Raw genomic sequence first — 15526 nt, forward strand, 5'->3', positions numbered from 1 at the left:
GGGTCCTGGGATCAAGTCCCACATTGGGCTCCTTGTCCAGCAGGGAGCCTGCTTGTGTCTCTGCCTCTGCCTGCCACTCTGCCTGCTTGTGCTCTCTCTCTGACAAATAAATAAATAAAATCTTAAAAAAAAATTAAAAAAAGAACCAAAATAGAATGAAATCAAAAGAAAATATTATCGACCAAAATTATGCTACAAATTCTGTCATCATAAACATCAATGAATGTTTTTCATAGGGCTGCCAGATTTTTAAACCCTAGCTGAGAATGTTATTACTGTTTTTTAAGTACTCGCTATATCCAGTGTGGGGCTCAAACTGGCAACTGTAAAGTCAAGATTTGCCTGCTCTACTGACTGAGCCAGCCAGGTGCCTGGTTATTAACTTTTTTTAATTGATGTGGAGTTGATGCACAATATTATGTCATTTTCAAGTGTCTATAGCATAGCGATTCAACAGTTCTGTACTGTGCTGACCACAAGTGTAGCCCCTATCTGTCACCATACAACGCTATTAGAGTTCCATTGGCAATATTCCCTGTGTTGTACCTTTATCCCCATGACTTATTCATTCCATAGCTGGAAAGCTGGACTGTTGCTCCCATACCCCTTCACCTGTTTTGCCCATCGCCTCTCACCCCCCAACCCTCTGGCAACCATCAGTTTGTACTCTGTATTTATGGGTCTGTTTCTGCTTTTGTTTATTTGTTTTTATTTATTCATTTATTTATTAATTTTTAAAGATTTTATTTATTTATTTGACAGAAAGAGACACAGGGAGAGAGGGAACACAAGCAGGGGGAGTGGGAGAGGGAGAAACAGACTTCCCGCCGAGTGGAGAGCCCGATGGGGGGCTGGATCCCAGGACTCTGGGATCATGACCTGAACCAAAGGTAGCCGCTTAACGCGTGAGCCACGCAGGCGCCCCTTGTTTTGTTTTTTAGATTCCACATATAAGTGACATCATATGGTGTTCGTCTTTCTATGATTCATTTCACTTAGCATAATGCCATCTGGATCCATCCATGTTGGCGCGAATGGCAAGCTCTCATTCATTCTTATGGCCGAGTAATATTCCATTGTGTGTGTGTGTTTATGTGAGTTTGTATGCGTGTGCACATGGCATCTTTTTTTTTTTTTAAACATTTTATTTATTTTAGAAAGAGAGCACATGCGAATGAGAGAGGAGAGAGGGGCAGAAGGAGAGAAAGAGGGAAAGAATCTTGATGCAGGGCTCAATCTCATGACCCTGAAATCAGGACCTGAGCTGAAATCAAGAGGCAGACACTTAACTGACTGAGCCGCCTGCGTGCCCTTGTACTCCATCATCATCATCACCATTGTCATCATCATCATCTTCTTTTTAAAAGATTTTATTTATTTGAGAGAGAGAGAGAACAAGTGGAGGGGAGAAAGGCAGAGACGGAGGGAGAGGGAGAAGCAGGCTCCCCACCGAGCACGGAGTCCAGCACGGGGCCCGACCCGAGGATCCTGAGATCATGACTTGAGCCAAAGCCAGACACCCAACCAGCTGAGCCACCCAGGCATCCCTGTACTGCATCATCTTAATCTTTTTTTTTTTTTTTTAAAGATTTTATGTATTTGATAGAAAAAGCACAAGCAGGGGGAACGGCAGGCAGGGGAAGAGGGAGAAGCAGGTTACCTGATGATCAGGGATCCCAGTGCGGGGCTCAGTCTTACGACCCTGAGACCATCACCTGAGCTGAAGGCAGTTGCTTAACCCACCGAGCCACTCAGGGGCCCCTGCATCTACTTAATCTATTGTTGCATCAGTGGACACTTCGGTTGCTTCCATATCTTGGCTATTGTAAAGAATGCTGCAATAAACATAGGAGTGCATATATTTTTTCAAATTAGTGTTTTTGTTTTCTTTGGGTAAATCAGTCAGTAGTGGAATTACTGGATTGTTTGGTATTTCTTAATTTTTAAAAAAATGATCTTATTAATTTGTCAGAGTACGCGTGCATGCGTGCACAAGCAGAGGGAGCGGCACGTAGAAGGAGAAGCGGGCTTCACACCAAGCAGGGAGCCCAGTGCAGGACTCGATCCCAGGACCCAGGATCATGACCTGAGCTGAAGGCAGTGGCTTGATCAACTGAGCCACCCCGGCGTCCCTATTTCTTAATTTTTTGAGAAACCTCCACACTGTTTTCCTACAGTGGCTGCACTGATCTCCATTTCTACCAACAGTGCACAAGGTTTCCTTTTTCTCCATATCCTCATCAACATTTACTCTTTTTTGTCTTTTTGATTGTAGCCATTCTCATAGGTATGAGGTGGTATTTCACTGCGGTTTTGATTTGCATTTCCGTGATGATTAGTGATATTGAACATCTTTTCATGTGTCTGTTGCCCATCTCTATGTCTTCTTTGGAAAAATGTCTATTCAGGTCCTCTGCCCTTTTATTATTTTATTTTTAAAGATTTTATTTATTTTTTTGTCAGAGAAAGAGAGACAGAGAGAGTGCACAACCAGAGGGAGAAGCAGGCTCCCCACTGAGCAAGGAGCCTGACGCAGGACTCGATCCCAGGACCCTTGGATCGTGACCTGAGCTAAAGGCGGATGCTAAACTGACTGAGCCACCCAGGCGTTCCCTCTGCCCATATTTTAATCAAATTGTTTATTTTCTTGGTGTTGAGTTATATAAGTTCTTCTTACATTTTGGGTATCAACCCCTTTTTGGGCATATTATTTGCAAATACCTTCTCCCATTGTAGTTTGCCTTTTTGTTTTGTTGATGGTTTTCCTTGCTGCAAAAGCTTTTATTTATTTTTTTTTAAAGATTTTATTTATTTATTCGACAGAGAGAGATCACAACTAGGCAGAGAAGCAGGCAGAGAGAGAGGAGGAAGCAGACGTCCTGCAGAGCAGAGAGCCCGATGTGGGGCTTGATCCCAGGACCCCGGGATCATGACCTGAGCCGAAGGCAGAGGCTTAACCCACTGAGCCATCCAGGCGCCCCGCTGCAAAAGCTTTTTATCTCGGTGTAGTCCCAGTAGTTTTTTTATTTTTTTAATTTTTTAATTATTTTTTTATTTTTTAAAGATTTTATTTATTTATTTGACAGAGAGAAATCACAAGTAGATGGAGAGGCAGGCAGAGAGAGAGAGGGAGGAGGAAGCAGGCTCCCCGCTGAGCAGAGAGCCTGATGCGGGACTCTATCCCAGGACCCTGAGATCATGACCTGAGCCGAAGGCAGCGGCTTAACCCACTGAGCCACCCAGGCGCCCCAGTAGTTTATTTTTATTTCTGTTTCTCTTTCTTGAGGAGGCATATCTGGAAAAATGTTGCTAAGGCCAGTGTCAAAGAGATTACTGCCTGTGTTTCCTTCCAAAAGTTTTGTGGTTTCAATTCTTACACTTAGGTACTTAATCCATTTTGAGTTTATTTTTGTGTCTGGTGCAAGAAAGTGGTTCAGTTTTGTTCTTGTGCATGTAGCTGTCCAGTTTTCCCAACACCATTTATTGAAGAGACCGTGTTTTCCCCATTATATATTTATTTATTATATATATATAGAGAGAGAGCGTGGGGAAGTAGGGGCAGAGGGAGAGAATCCTCTATTAAACTCCTCGCCGAGCACAGAGCCTGACTTAGGATTCAGTCCCAGGACCCTGAGATCATGACCTGAGCTGAAACCTGGAGTTGTACACCCAACTGACTGAGCCATCAAGTCGCCCCAGCTTAGCTTTTCAATGAAAGATTTTAGAGATAACTAAGGACTTGTTGAAAGAAATCATCTACTCTAGTGATGTGACTGAAAAGATACAGTTAGACTCAACATTTATTGTATTTAAGCCTTATTTTAAATCACCTTTCTCATTGCATGTAATTCTTTACAAGTAAAAGGAATTACATTTTAATTTTTGATTGTCTCCTTTTGATAGCCAGAGGCTATAGGACCCTAAGAGAGGCTATTTTGTTGAAATAGTTGAATGAATATTCCTTGAATATTACACATTTCAAGTAAGACATATACAAAAACTGAAGAATGAGAAGGGATGGAGACCTGACTCTAATAACAGAGGTGAGGTGTTCAGTCTCCTCCTTAGTAACAGTAGGCAGGAAGGAGCTGTTCAGTTTGGGAATACTTGTGTGCTCACAGTAAAATCTCACAGAGTTGGTGGGAAGAGAATTTTACAGTGCAAAGCATTGTAACATATTTACAGTGCTCATGATTAGATTATATTTTTAGTGTCCTCTCTTTTGGCAAGTTCATTATTTGAGCAAAGGCAAGTTTAATAATACACAAGGCTATACTTTATTTTCTTTCAAGTTTTTTCAAGATATTACAGATAATGACCGACTAGATTGGCAATATCACAGTTTAATTTTGTTACATGATGCAATAGCAGGAGAGCTTTTTATCTATAATTGTTGAATATTTTTTGGTGATAATTCTTCATGTGGGATCCTGTAAGACAAACGGAATTGCATTTTAGGGCAACAGTTGGCAAAAAGTAAGTCAGTACTGATTTTTGTCTAAAAAAGGGAAAGAGAAAAAGAAGAAACATAATTTTGACAAATATTGAGGCCTTCAGACATCAGTATAATGCAGGAACTTTTGCAGAATGAAATTTGGCAAATACCTTGTACAAAACCAAAGATCTGCGAAAGGTGTTTGTAACTATGGTGTGATTTAATACTCTTTAAACCTGACACAATTTCCTGATTTTGAAATATTCTTAGATTTTTTTTTGTTTGTTTCTGTGAAACATTCTTTAATGCTTGACAGCTCGTTTCTTAATAGTGCAATTACTGAAAAGGAATTAGAGTATTTCCTTAGCAGTTCTCAATACTGCTGTATGATTTTTAGAAGGGGAAGGTAAGTAGTCTTCTGTGACAAGACTGTGCTAGATACTTACATATGTAATTAACACAGTTAATCTTTACCACAACCTTCCTAAGTAGCTTCTGTCCCTTCCATTTTATAGGGGAGGAAGCAGTTTTAGCCGAAGTAAGTAGTCCAGCCCTTAGTAGGACTGTTGTTTCTTCTTCAAAGCATTTTATTATTCGATCCTTGCAACAGATTTATGTGTGTTTCTGTTTTATAGATGACCGCACTGAGGGCCAGAGAGATAAAGTAATTTGCCAAAGGTCATATTTGAATAGTTTTAGGAATAGTAAGAGCCGATGGAGATGTGGGCTTACCAGGGAATTTTATAAGATGTTCAAGACATTCTTAATCATACTGTGCTGGAGTTCATCACTTACTGGAATTATCTGGGGACATTGAGTAGATCCATTATGTGGATGGAGTGAGACAACAGGTTGGCCCAAACTAAAAGTAATTGAATAAAACTGTCTTAAATACAGAGACCGCAACTTTCAGTTCAGTAATCTGCTTCAATGGGGATATATACATAAAGATGTTTATTGCATTGTTAGTTTCAATAGTTAAAAATTGGGATTGTTCTGGAGCCAGGGTGTAGTTAAGTAAATTGTTGTACATACTTGATGGAACACCATATGGGCAATAAGATGAGAAACATAAACACTCTGAGAACCATGGAAGATACTGAATGTGCTGAGGGAAAATAAAGCAGAATACAAACTGTTACATTTATATCAGTTACAGTCATGTAAAAATTACACAAATATTGATGAAAATTGGAAGTGAAAATGAATAAGTGAAGGCAGTCTGTTTAGTTGAGTGATGAACTTATAGGGAATTTTTAGGTAGAATTTTATTAGTGTTCTTGTAATGTTATTTGTGTAATGGAAAAATTGAACAACATAATGAAAGGATGTGTTCAGTACAACCAAAATAAATACATTATGAACTGACCCAGTGGACTTTAAATATGCAGTATATTATACTGATATTTAAACATTTCCTTGGAAATAATTAGAAAAAAATGGGCGGTGCCTGGGTGGCTCAGTGGGTTAAAGCCTCTGCCTTTGGCTCAGGTCATGATCTCAGGGTCCTGAATCTCTGCTCGGTGTGGAGCCTGCTTCCTCCTCTTCTCTCTCCCTGCCTGCCTCTCTGCCTCCTTGTGATCACTGTCTGTCAAATAAATAAATAAAATCTTAAAAAAAAAAAAGGAATTTCCAAAATATTTTCTTTTAGCAAGTTACTTTCGTGCAAAGGAAGCTAAAGTGTGTTCAAACTAAAAATAGAATCTTGGACTTAGCAGTGAAGAGGAAGATACAGATTGTTTTACTAGTTGAGCCATTAGAAGTTGCTGTGAGAAATCATCTCAAATAACATGGCATAAAAATGAGGATATTCTGTATTGTTAGAAATGTGTGCTCCTATGATTGTATTAAATCTGCAAACACATGCAGACAATTAGGTCAGCATTTTCTGTGGCCATGTGACAATTAGGTTCTTAGTTAATCTTGCTGGTTTTGATAAAATCTAATTCTTAGCTGCTTAGGAATACCACATGTGGAGATTTGCAGTTTCTATTCTTACGCATTTTAATGGCACTGTATCTCTTGTGTCACTGTTAAAAATGTGGAAACTTTATTCAGAAAATATCAGCGTTTTCATAGCCCTCACTTACCCAGGAATTACAGGCTGAATGGAATTTTTCACTGGAGAGAGAGGTTTTTTTAAAAGATTTTATTTTGGGGGGTGTGGTGGGGAGTGGTAAAAAAAAGAAGATTTTATTTATTTATTTGACATACAGAGATCACAAGTAGACAGAGAGGCAGGCAGAGATGGGGTGGGGGAAGCAGGCTCCCTGCTGAGCAGAGACCCTGATGCGGTCTCGGTCCCAGGACTCTGGGATTATGACCCAAGCCGAAGGCAAGAGGCTTAGCCCACTGATCCACCCAGGCGCCCCATAGAGAGAGAGGTTTAAGATGAACTCTTGTTCCTGTGACTTTGATGTGATCCTACCTGGCTATAGGCCATGGTGGGTTAGATATGTGGATTGACCCATGTTTCTTCTTGTCTTCGCGCATATTTTGGGACAGAACTGAACCGTCATAGCTTTCTACCAGTACTTGAAGTTCATTCTTTTAACGCATAAGAATTCATCTTTGTGATAGTGTGCTAATGTTATAATCAAGACAAAAATGTGCATTGAACGTTACATGGTTGATGCTGGCTATTCTTTCCTAACAGTGCTGGGAGAAGGCCTGGCCAAGGGAGATGGGGCCTTTCAGGCAGTGCTCTGCTGTATGCAGCTGAAAGGAAAGCTTCAACTGGTATCCAGCATTCTTGCCAAGTCACTGACAGGAGAGTCCCTGGTACGTTGACGAGCTCTAATTCTGAATGTGTGAAAATGGATTCATTCATGTGACTCCTTAAGCATATTGGGGGGGAGAAGGAATTAAGTTTGCATTTTTTTCTCTTGCTTCCTCCTATTAGAAATCTCATTTCTCTTCAACAAACTGATGTTGAATCATTGGGTTCTTATGGTGTGTGATAATATATATATAAGAATAACACGTACTTTTTAAAGCTTTGAAAGTATAGGATAACTAAATGATTTTCTTTAAAGATGTCATTTTATTAGAAGCTGGGAATATTTTGGGGTTTTAATTAATTAATGATTTTTTTTGGTGAGTAAAGCAATAGAAGTTTATTAAGTGAAGATACAGAAAAAGCTCTCAAGAGTGAGAGGAGTCCTGGGATGGCCGTCCTATTTATTTATTTTAAAAAGATTTTATTTATTTATTTGACAGAGAGATAGGCAGAGAGGCAGGTAGCGGATGAGGGAGAGCAGGCTCTTCAATGGGTAGTGAGTCCAATGCAGGGCTTGATCCCAGGACCCTAGGGTAATGATCTGAGCTGAAGGTAGCCACTTAACGGACTGAGCCAAACAGGTATCTCTGATTGCTCTGTTTAATTGATTTTATAAGCAAGCTCTAGACCCAGTGTGGCACTTGAACTCAACAATCCTGAGATCAAGAGTTGTGTGAGCCAGTCAGGTGCACTCCTTATTTTGGGCTTTATTTATTTATTTATTTATTTATTATTATTTATTTGAGAAAGAGAGAGAGGGAGAGAATGGGAGAAAGCAGGGTGAGGGGAGTGGGGAGGAGCAGAAAGAGAAGCAGACTCCACGCTGAGCAGGGATCCTAACGTGGGGCTCGATCTCAGGACCCTGGGATCGTGACCTGAGCTGAAGGCAGGCACTTAACTGACTGCACTACCCAGGCACACCTATAGTTTTGGGTTTTATTTATTTATTTAAAAAAATTTTTAAAGATTTTAATTTTTTATTTGACAGAGAGCGACATCACAAGTAGACGGAGAGGCAGACAGAGAAAGAGAGGGGGAAGCGGGCTCCTTAGTGAGCAGAGAGCCCGATTCGGGGGCTTGATCCCAGGACTCAGATCATGACCTGAGCTGAAGGCAATGGCTTAACCTACTGAGCCACCCTGGTGCCCCTAGTTTTGGGTTTTAAAATGCTCCTGCGGAGTGAGCATTTTAATCATACAATATGATTGTATAGGGTTTTTACAATTGTAAGGGTTTCTTATAGTTGTTCTTACACTATACAATCAGCAGATTGTATAGTGTTCTTAAAATTTCTTAAAATTTATTTTTTGCTTTGCATATCCAATCTTGCTCTTCAGTGACACCTTTTGTGAATATTTTATTGAATTGATTTTAAACTCTTATACAGGGTGAATAAGTGTTTTAGGCCACACTGTATATTTTGTCCTGTTAGCTTTTTAAACTTTCCTTACAGATAGATTAGCTTTATTATCCCCATTAATGATAGTGGGATGGGAGATGAGGACAGCATTGTCTTTTTACAGATAAACCTTAGTTAGGAACAGTGGAGGAGTTGAGTGATGCCCCTTAGAACTAATACACTAACCGGGTTTTTTGTTTTTCATCCACCTTTTTCAGAATGGGATGGTCACAAAAGATTTGACAAGACTAAAAACACTTCTCACAGAAACAGAGGTAAGACTATTTTAGTGGATCTCTTTGGAAAGAGTTGAACTCAGTCTGGCTATAGTAAGTGTTCTGTATTAAAACTAGAAAGTCTTTCCGCATCAGCCAAGAAAGCAAGGCTGTTACGGTGGGGTCGTGGGATTTCCTGGCCGCCTTTTCCATCGCGGCCCCATCCCAGGAACTCTGCTTCTTCTCATGGATCCCCTGCACGCCAGGTCTTCTGCTCCTAATTCTTTTTGGTGGTCTCTGGCCAACGAGTGGAAAGATGATAGGGAAATTTTAGTGTTTAACTACATCTGGCTGTTAGAAAATACTGTCATTAAAAATGAGATAACCCTCAAGCCTTCTTTTTAAAGCAACTGAAGAGGTCTGTGATCGAAGGACCATTTTTAGGGAATGGAGTTTAGGAGATGGAAATAATGTGTATCAGGGTAACTGTTGAACAGAAACGTGCTCTGGTGAAGCACTTGAAGGGCACATAGAAGACCAGGGGACAGCAGTGGCATGGAACAGGCCCAAAGCTTTGTCAGTTTCAAATTTCTATTCCTCATAGAGACATTTTTTTTTAAATTGTCTTTTTAATTTTTATTTATTTGACAGAGAGAGATCACAAGTAGGCAGAGAGGCAGGCAGAGAGAGAGAGAGAGGAGGAAGCAGGCTCCCTGCTGAGCAGAGAGCCCCCGATGCCGGACTCGATCCCAGGACCCTGAGATCATGATCTGAGCCGAAGGCAGAGGCTTTAATCCATTGAGCCATCCAGGCGCCCCGAGAATCTTTTTCTTTTAAAGATTTATTTATTTATTTGAGGGAGTTGGTACATGCGTGAGTATGCGGGGAAGCGCAGAGGGAGAGAATCTTCAAGTAGCCTCCCTGCTGAGTGTAGAGCTGGACTCGGGGCTTGATCTTACAGCCCTGAAATCATGACCTATGCCAAAACCAAGAGCCAGATGCCAGGTGCCTCTGATTGGCTTTCTTATTAAGGAAATTGGCACCTACTATGTGTTAGGTCCTATGTGCGGTGCTGGGAATACAGCACTGACCAAGACACCCATAGTTTGGGAGGTCAAAGTCTTGGGGAAGAGAGAGATAACAAATAAATTGGACAGCTATAGGTATAATTCACATTGAGTAAAGTTCGTATGAGGGGACAAAAATAAGCTTTCTGTGATGGAAACTATAACTGGATTGGGTAGTCAGAGGCTGAGCTAGCTAAGCGAAGAACTGAGGGGTAAGAAGGTGCCATTCCCATAGTGAGTGAGGGGGAGGGCGCTGCATGTGGTGCAGAGAAAGAACAGAGGCCCAGGCGTAGACTGTGACCTCCTGTGGCTTGCTTTCCTGTTCTAACTCTGATAATATGTGTCACATACTGACAAACATTAAGCAAAGACAGTCATCATAAATTGCATGAGCTGGATGAAGATACTGTTTGTTTTGCTGCAATTATAGAGGCTTTAAACAAATGTTATTTTCTTTGTCTTACTATAAATTGAGTATCAGTAAGCTCTAATTAACTTCAGAGCCATTTCCTTTCCTGTATATATGCAGTCTTTTTAATTTCTAAGGCTTAGAGGAGGACTGATAAATTTAGATTTTCAACATGGAATGTAAAATAAGATGACTTTTCATTTTATTAAAATTTTTGGCTGGCTTCTTTTTTATTGCCTTTATTGAATTACCAGCTTTACATCTGATAATCACACACAGAGATATATATTACGTATTTATATACAAATTTTAATTTTTAATATTTATAATGCTCTCACATGTAAGGCCTCAAGTATCACTTGACTCCTATTTTATAACTGTCCTTTTGGGGAGAAGTGACTTAACTTTTGTTTATAGTTAACTTATCTCTGTAACCAATGTAGTATTTTTTTGGCTAGTGAACTCATATTATTAAAAAAACTCCGTCTAGAAAAAGCTAACAAACAATGAAACCCTTATTATTGCACATGACGTATTAAAAAATTTAGAAACAATTTGTTTTAAAGATTGAACTGAGCTGGCATTTAAATGCTAGAGGATAAGGATAAAGACATGAACTCAAGGCTAACTAATGGAAACAAAACCTGAATATAAAGATTTAAAATATCAAATTAATAGATCTGATGGTAAATTTGTAGGCATTCTAGCAATATGAAATTTGGCCGCTTTTCATGAAGGTGTCAGTAAAAACTAAAGATCGATCATAAACTAATTGATATTGCCTTTCTGTCTTGGGGTCTGAACATATAAAAAGGTGTTTAAAAAAAACCCCAAAACACAGTACTTTGGAACCTAAAAGCCATGGTGGCTAAATCCTAAGCCCGGGCCAAACTTCTCAGTCTTACAAGCCCTTGTGGGGCAGATGCACTGTTCTCCAAACCCCACCAGCCGGTGAGCTGCGGTGTCAGCGCAGGCGCGCCTGCTCGCTTGATCATCATTGCAGATGCTGACCCGGGAAGCATGCCGTGGCGTCTTCCTTCTACCTGTTCTCAATGCTTTCAGCTTTGTCCTAGGACTGAAATATGTTATTCCTATTTTTTTCTTGCATATTCGGTAAATTTATTTTGATAAAATTTTAAGACTTTTTTTTTAAAGTTTATTTATTTATGTAATCTCTGCCCCTAACGTGGGGCTCAAACTCACAACCCCAAGATTGAGAGCTGCATACTCCCATCGACTGAGCCAGCCAGATGCCCCTATTTTGAAGGAGGTACTTTAAATTCACACATGAAGTGAGCTTTTAGCTTTTATATTTATAAATTTGATGAAGATGAAATGTAATTTTTTAAAGATTTATTTATTAGAGAGAGCGAGGAGAGGGGTAGAGGGAGAGGGAGAGAAAAACTTGAGAAGGAGACTCCATGCTGAGCAGGGAGCCTGATGTGGAGCTCAGTCTCACAATCCTGAGATCATGACCTGAGCTGAGTGTAAGAGTTGAGCGCTTAACTGACTGCCTCCCAGGCGCCCCTGAGATCATATTTTAAAAAGCTGGTGTGGGACCTATGACACTTACACCTTGCTTGTAGAATTTAAAGAGATTTTTTAGTATGTACCTTTTTTGTGAGTATAGCACCCTGGTAATGTTAAACAATTACTCTTGATTTAGCTTACGAATTTTTTTTTTTTTAAGATTTTTATTTATTTATTTGACAGACAGAGATCACAAGCAGGCAGAGAGGCAGGCAGAGAGAGAGAGAAAGGGAAGCAGGCTCCCCGCCAAGCAGAGAGCCCGATGCGGGGCTTGATCCCAGGACCCTGAGATCATGACCTGAGCCGAAGGCAGAGGCTTTAACCCACTGAGCCACCCAGGCGCCCCTAGCTTATGTAGTCTTATAGTCAGTCCTCATTTTCCAGAAAGAATGGCTTGTCTTTAAACATTTTTAGTAAGTAGTTGGAGAATCAGGAGGCATCTTTCTATAGAAACAGTATTAATGGTGATTTAGTTCCAGCTCAACCTGAAAAGTCCAGTTTAATTAATGACATATGAATTATAATGATATTATTGTTTCAGTTATACCCAATTAGCATTTAGACATCATCTCTACAGTATAGACATTCCAAATTTCATGTTGGGATGCTGTATTCTCTGATTCAGTTTCATGTTTACTGAGCTCCTGTGCTGTTCAAGGATCTCTGGGTTTTGGGACGCTGAGATATCTGTGAAAAACAACCTGGTGGGCCAGTTGAGATGCACATAGCTACTGTACCCATGGGGCAGGCTGCTTGTGGTTAGTAAGTGTGGCAATGGAAGTATAAGCAGGGAGAAGAGAGATTAATAGTCTGTGGGGAGACCAGGAAGGCAGGAGATTAAAGAATGGGGGTGCTAGGTAAAGACCTAGCGGTGACTTGGTACAGGTTAGCATGGTAGTCATTTGGTTCAGGGACAGATGAGAGCCGTGGCCAGGATAGTGGCAGTGGGAGTAAAGAGTATGAGACAGATTATGAGGGACATTCTAGACCTCGTTGGGCAAGATTTAGAGAATACTCAGGAGTAGGACAGAAGAGGGAGAGTTCAAGATGGCTTTCAGAATTTTAGTCTTGCTCTCCTTGGGAGTATTAACACAAGATAAGGAGCATGAGAAGGACGATGAGATTTGGGATAAAGACGATGAATTTAATTTTGGGCATACTTGTTTGAAGTGCATGGATGATCATCTGTCCATCCACCATCCCATCCTGGATGCCTTTACTGGGCACCCATTATGTGCCTGGTCCTCTGTGAGCCGTGGGAATGTAGAAGGAGAGTCAGGCTGTTGGCAGTGGATCTGTGCATGGCTGACAGTGATCCGGCCTATAAAACGGTGTCGGTTGTTAAGAAAAGTAAGAAAAAGTGCTGTGGCTGGCACTCAGTTGAAATGGGAGGTGTAGAGTTTAGAGTAAAATTAGAACCAAAGGAGTAGATTGGGGATTTATGTGCACCAAGGGGACTTGAGTCAAGAAAGCCAGGGAGAGTGAGTGGGTCCTCAGCTCCATCATGGGAGAGGGGCTTATCCCAGAGTGAGGGGGACCAGCAGGATGTGCTCCATGCCCCACAGTGGTGGTGTTGCACTCAGTGCAGGAGAAAGGCACCTCTTTAGCTGGTCATTCTCTAGATGTTAGGAAGAGGAGAGTGAAATGAATAAATGAATGGAGGCGCTGCTCCGTGGACTTTGCCGTTTACTACCAGGTAGTTTTTATATAGGGAATCTCGATCCGTTTCCTTAATGAAGGCCACATAAGTACCTGTTTTCTGTATTTAAACACACTTTAACATAGAGCAGAGATGGATGCAAAAAATACTGTTTAAAATATTAATGTGTATTAAAATTTCTAAGTATTCAAGCTCAGCCTTAAAAAAAATGTTGAAAACATCCAAGTTTAATTCAACATCAACTGGTTATTTCTTATTATAAAAACATTTTCATTTGGAAAATTTCAGACAGCCACTAGTAACATCCTGTCTGGATATCACGTGGAAGACTTGGAAGGGGGTAAGTACCACACTCGGTGTTCCTTCTAGCTGTAATTGCTGGCGTCACTTTGTTATTGGTTATTGGGAGGACATTTACTGAGTTACAGTACATATAAGTGGAGTTTTGAAGAGAACGTACAAATTTAATTTCAAGAAGTAGGTGTAGATGAAAGCATTTTTTCCACTGGCCCCTTCTCATAGCATAATGGAGTCAGGGAGGTAGGAAGTATCCTTTTCCTGCCTCCATGTAGCTCAGTGTAAGTAAACCTCATTGTTAGCAATGTCAAGTTGCTACATTCTCCATGTAGTGGGGAGTCTTTATCTTGTTCTGTCCCAGGCTAGTCTGATTACTACTTTTTGGAAGTCCTGATCTGGAAGCTAAGTTGTTCCTGCCACAGTTAAAATCCAAAACCTCCTCTTCTCTTCCCAGAGGAAAGGAAAGAGGGACCAACGTTCATTGAGTGCTTGTTGGATACTGTGTACCGTGGTAGCAGCTTTCACAAAAACATGTGTTGGCTTCTCCATCTTTTTGATAAGTGATGAAACTGATGTTTAAAAAGGTTCAGTAGTTTTTCCAGTTACACAGTTGGAAAGGGATGAGACATGGCTTTAAACTCATCCTGGCTGAATATCTTTTTTTGGGGTGGGGGTGGGGGTGGTGGCACATGATTTGTGAGGAAATAGAGAATGGCCATGAGGTCCTTGAAAACTTGGTGCTGCTCAGCCTTTGTTGCTCTAGCCTTTTCTTTCTTTCTTTTTTTTTTTTAAAGATTTTATTTATTTATTTGACAGACAGAGATCACAAGTAGGCAGAGAGGCAGGCAGAGAGAGAGAGAGAGAGAGGGAAGCAGGCTTCCTGCGGAGCAGGGAGCCCGATGCGGGGCTCGATCCCAGGACCCTGAGATCATGACCCGAGCCGAAGGCAGCAGCCCAAACCACTGAGCCACCCAGGCGCCCCACTAGCCTTTTCTTTCTTAAGCCTTATTTTTTTTGGTTTATTTGGAACTTTTACCTAAACGAATCAAAGCTCATTGTATTCAGAAGTAAACAAATGTTATTTTTTTTTTTTTAGCTCTTATGTCAGAATTCAATGTTTTGAACTTTATGTCAGTTGTAAAAAAGGCTTGATTATTTGATACAATGACATGTGCCAGACAAATCCTAAAGAACATGGGTAATACTGTGGAACTTTTCACTCAATATGCAGTATTGAATTTGTTCTACATAATTTCCTTCCAGGTCATGATAATTTCCTCATTCCTGAAATAATTCTGATAGAGACACATTTTATACTTAAGAAATGACAAGCATGCCAGCATTTTCCCCCTTTAGTTGTTAGGGAAGAGACTGCATTGGAAATATACCCACCAGTGGCTAGGATAGAGTCAGGGTCATCCACCCGATTTAGTTGCTGGGTAACTACTTCAGTGATGTCTGAGTTTCCTGTGGTTAATTGAATTTAACTCATTTGATTGGTAGATTACTTTTTTGATAGAGGCAAGTATGTCATGTCCTTTTTACATCATCTAGGATGATGTGTGTGGAGGGTTTATAGTATTTCTTATACATTAAAATATCAGAATTATTAGCAAGCCTCAAATGATAAGACTATATATCCTGATTACTCTCTAGGATCTTGTAATGGTTGGCATTTCCGCCCACCACCTAGGGGAATCACAAGCAGCGAGGAATATACTTTGTGTAAAAGGTA

The 15526-nt window shown here is 40.5% G+C and overlaps 1 protein-coding gene across 5 annotated transcripts in view; it reads left to right on the forward strand.

Moving 5' to 3' along the window:
* The window catches only part of HELZ (helicase with zinc finger), a 163948-nt gene that overhangs the window by 36181 nt on the left and 112241 nt on the right, over positions 1-15526 (forward strand). For all 5 annotated transcript variants that reach the window (XM_004749121.3, XM_004749123.3, XM_013054510.2 and 2 more), the window contains 4 exons: positions 7092-7216; positions 8832-8888; positions 13783-13834; positions 15448-15523. In XM_004749121.3, the coding sequence (XP_004749178.1) occupies positions 7092-7216; positions 8832-8888; positions 13783-13834; positions 15448-15523 (310 nt within the window). The remainder of the gene's footprint in view (positions 1-7091; positions 7217-8831; positions 8889-13782; positions 13835-15447; positions 15524-15526) is intronic.

This window comes from Mustela putorius, unplaced genomic scaffold (genome assembly GCF_011764305.1).
Source record: "Mustela putorius furo isolate JIRA1106 unplaced genomic scaffold, ASM1176430v1.1 tig00000487_pilon_pilon_pilon, whole genome shotgun sequence".
Taxonomy (NCBI): domain Eukaryota; kingdom Metazoa; phylum Chordata; class Mammalia; order Carnivora; family Mustelidae; genus Mustela; species Mustela putorius.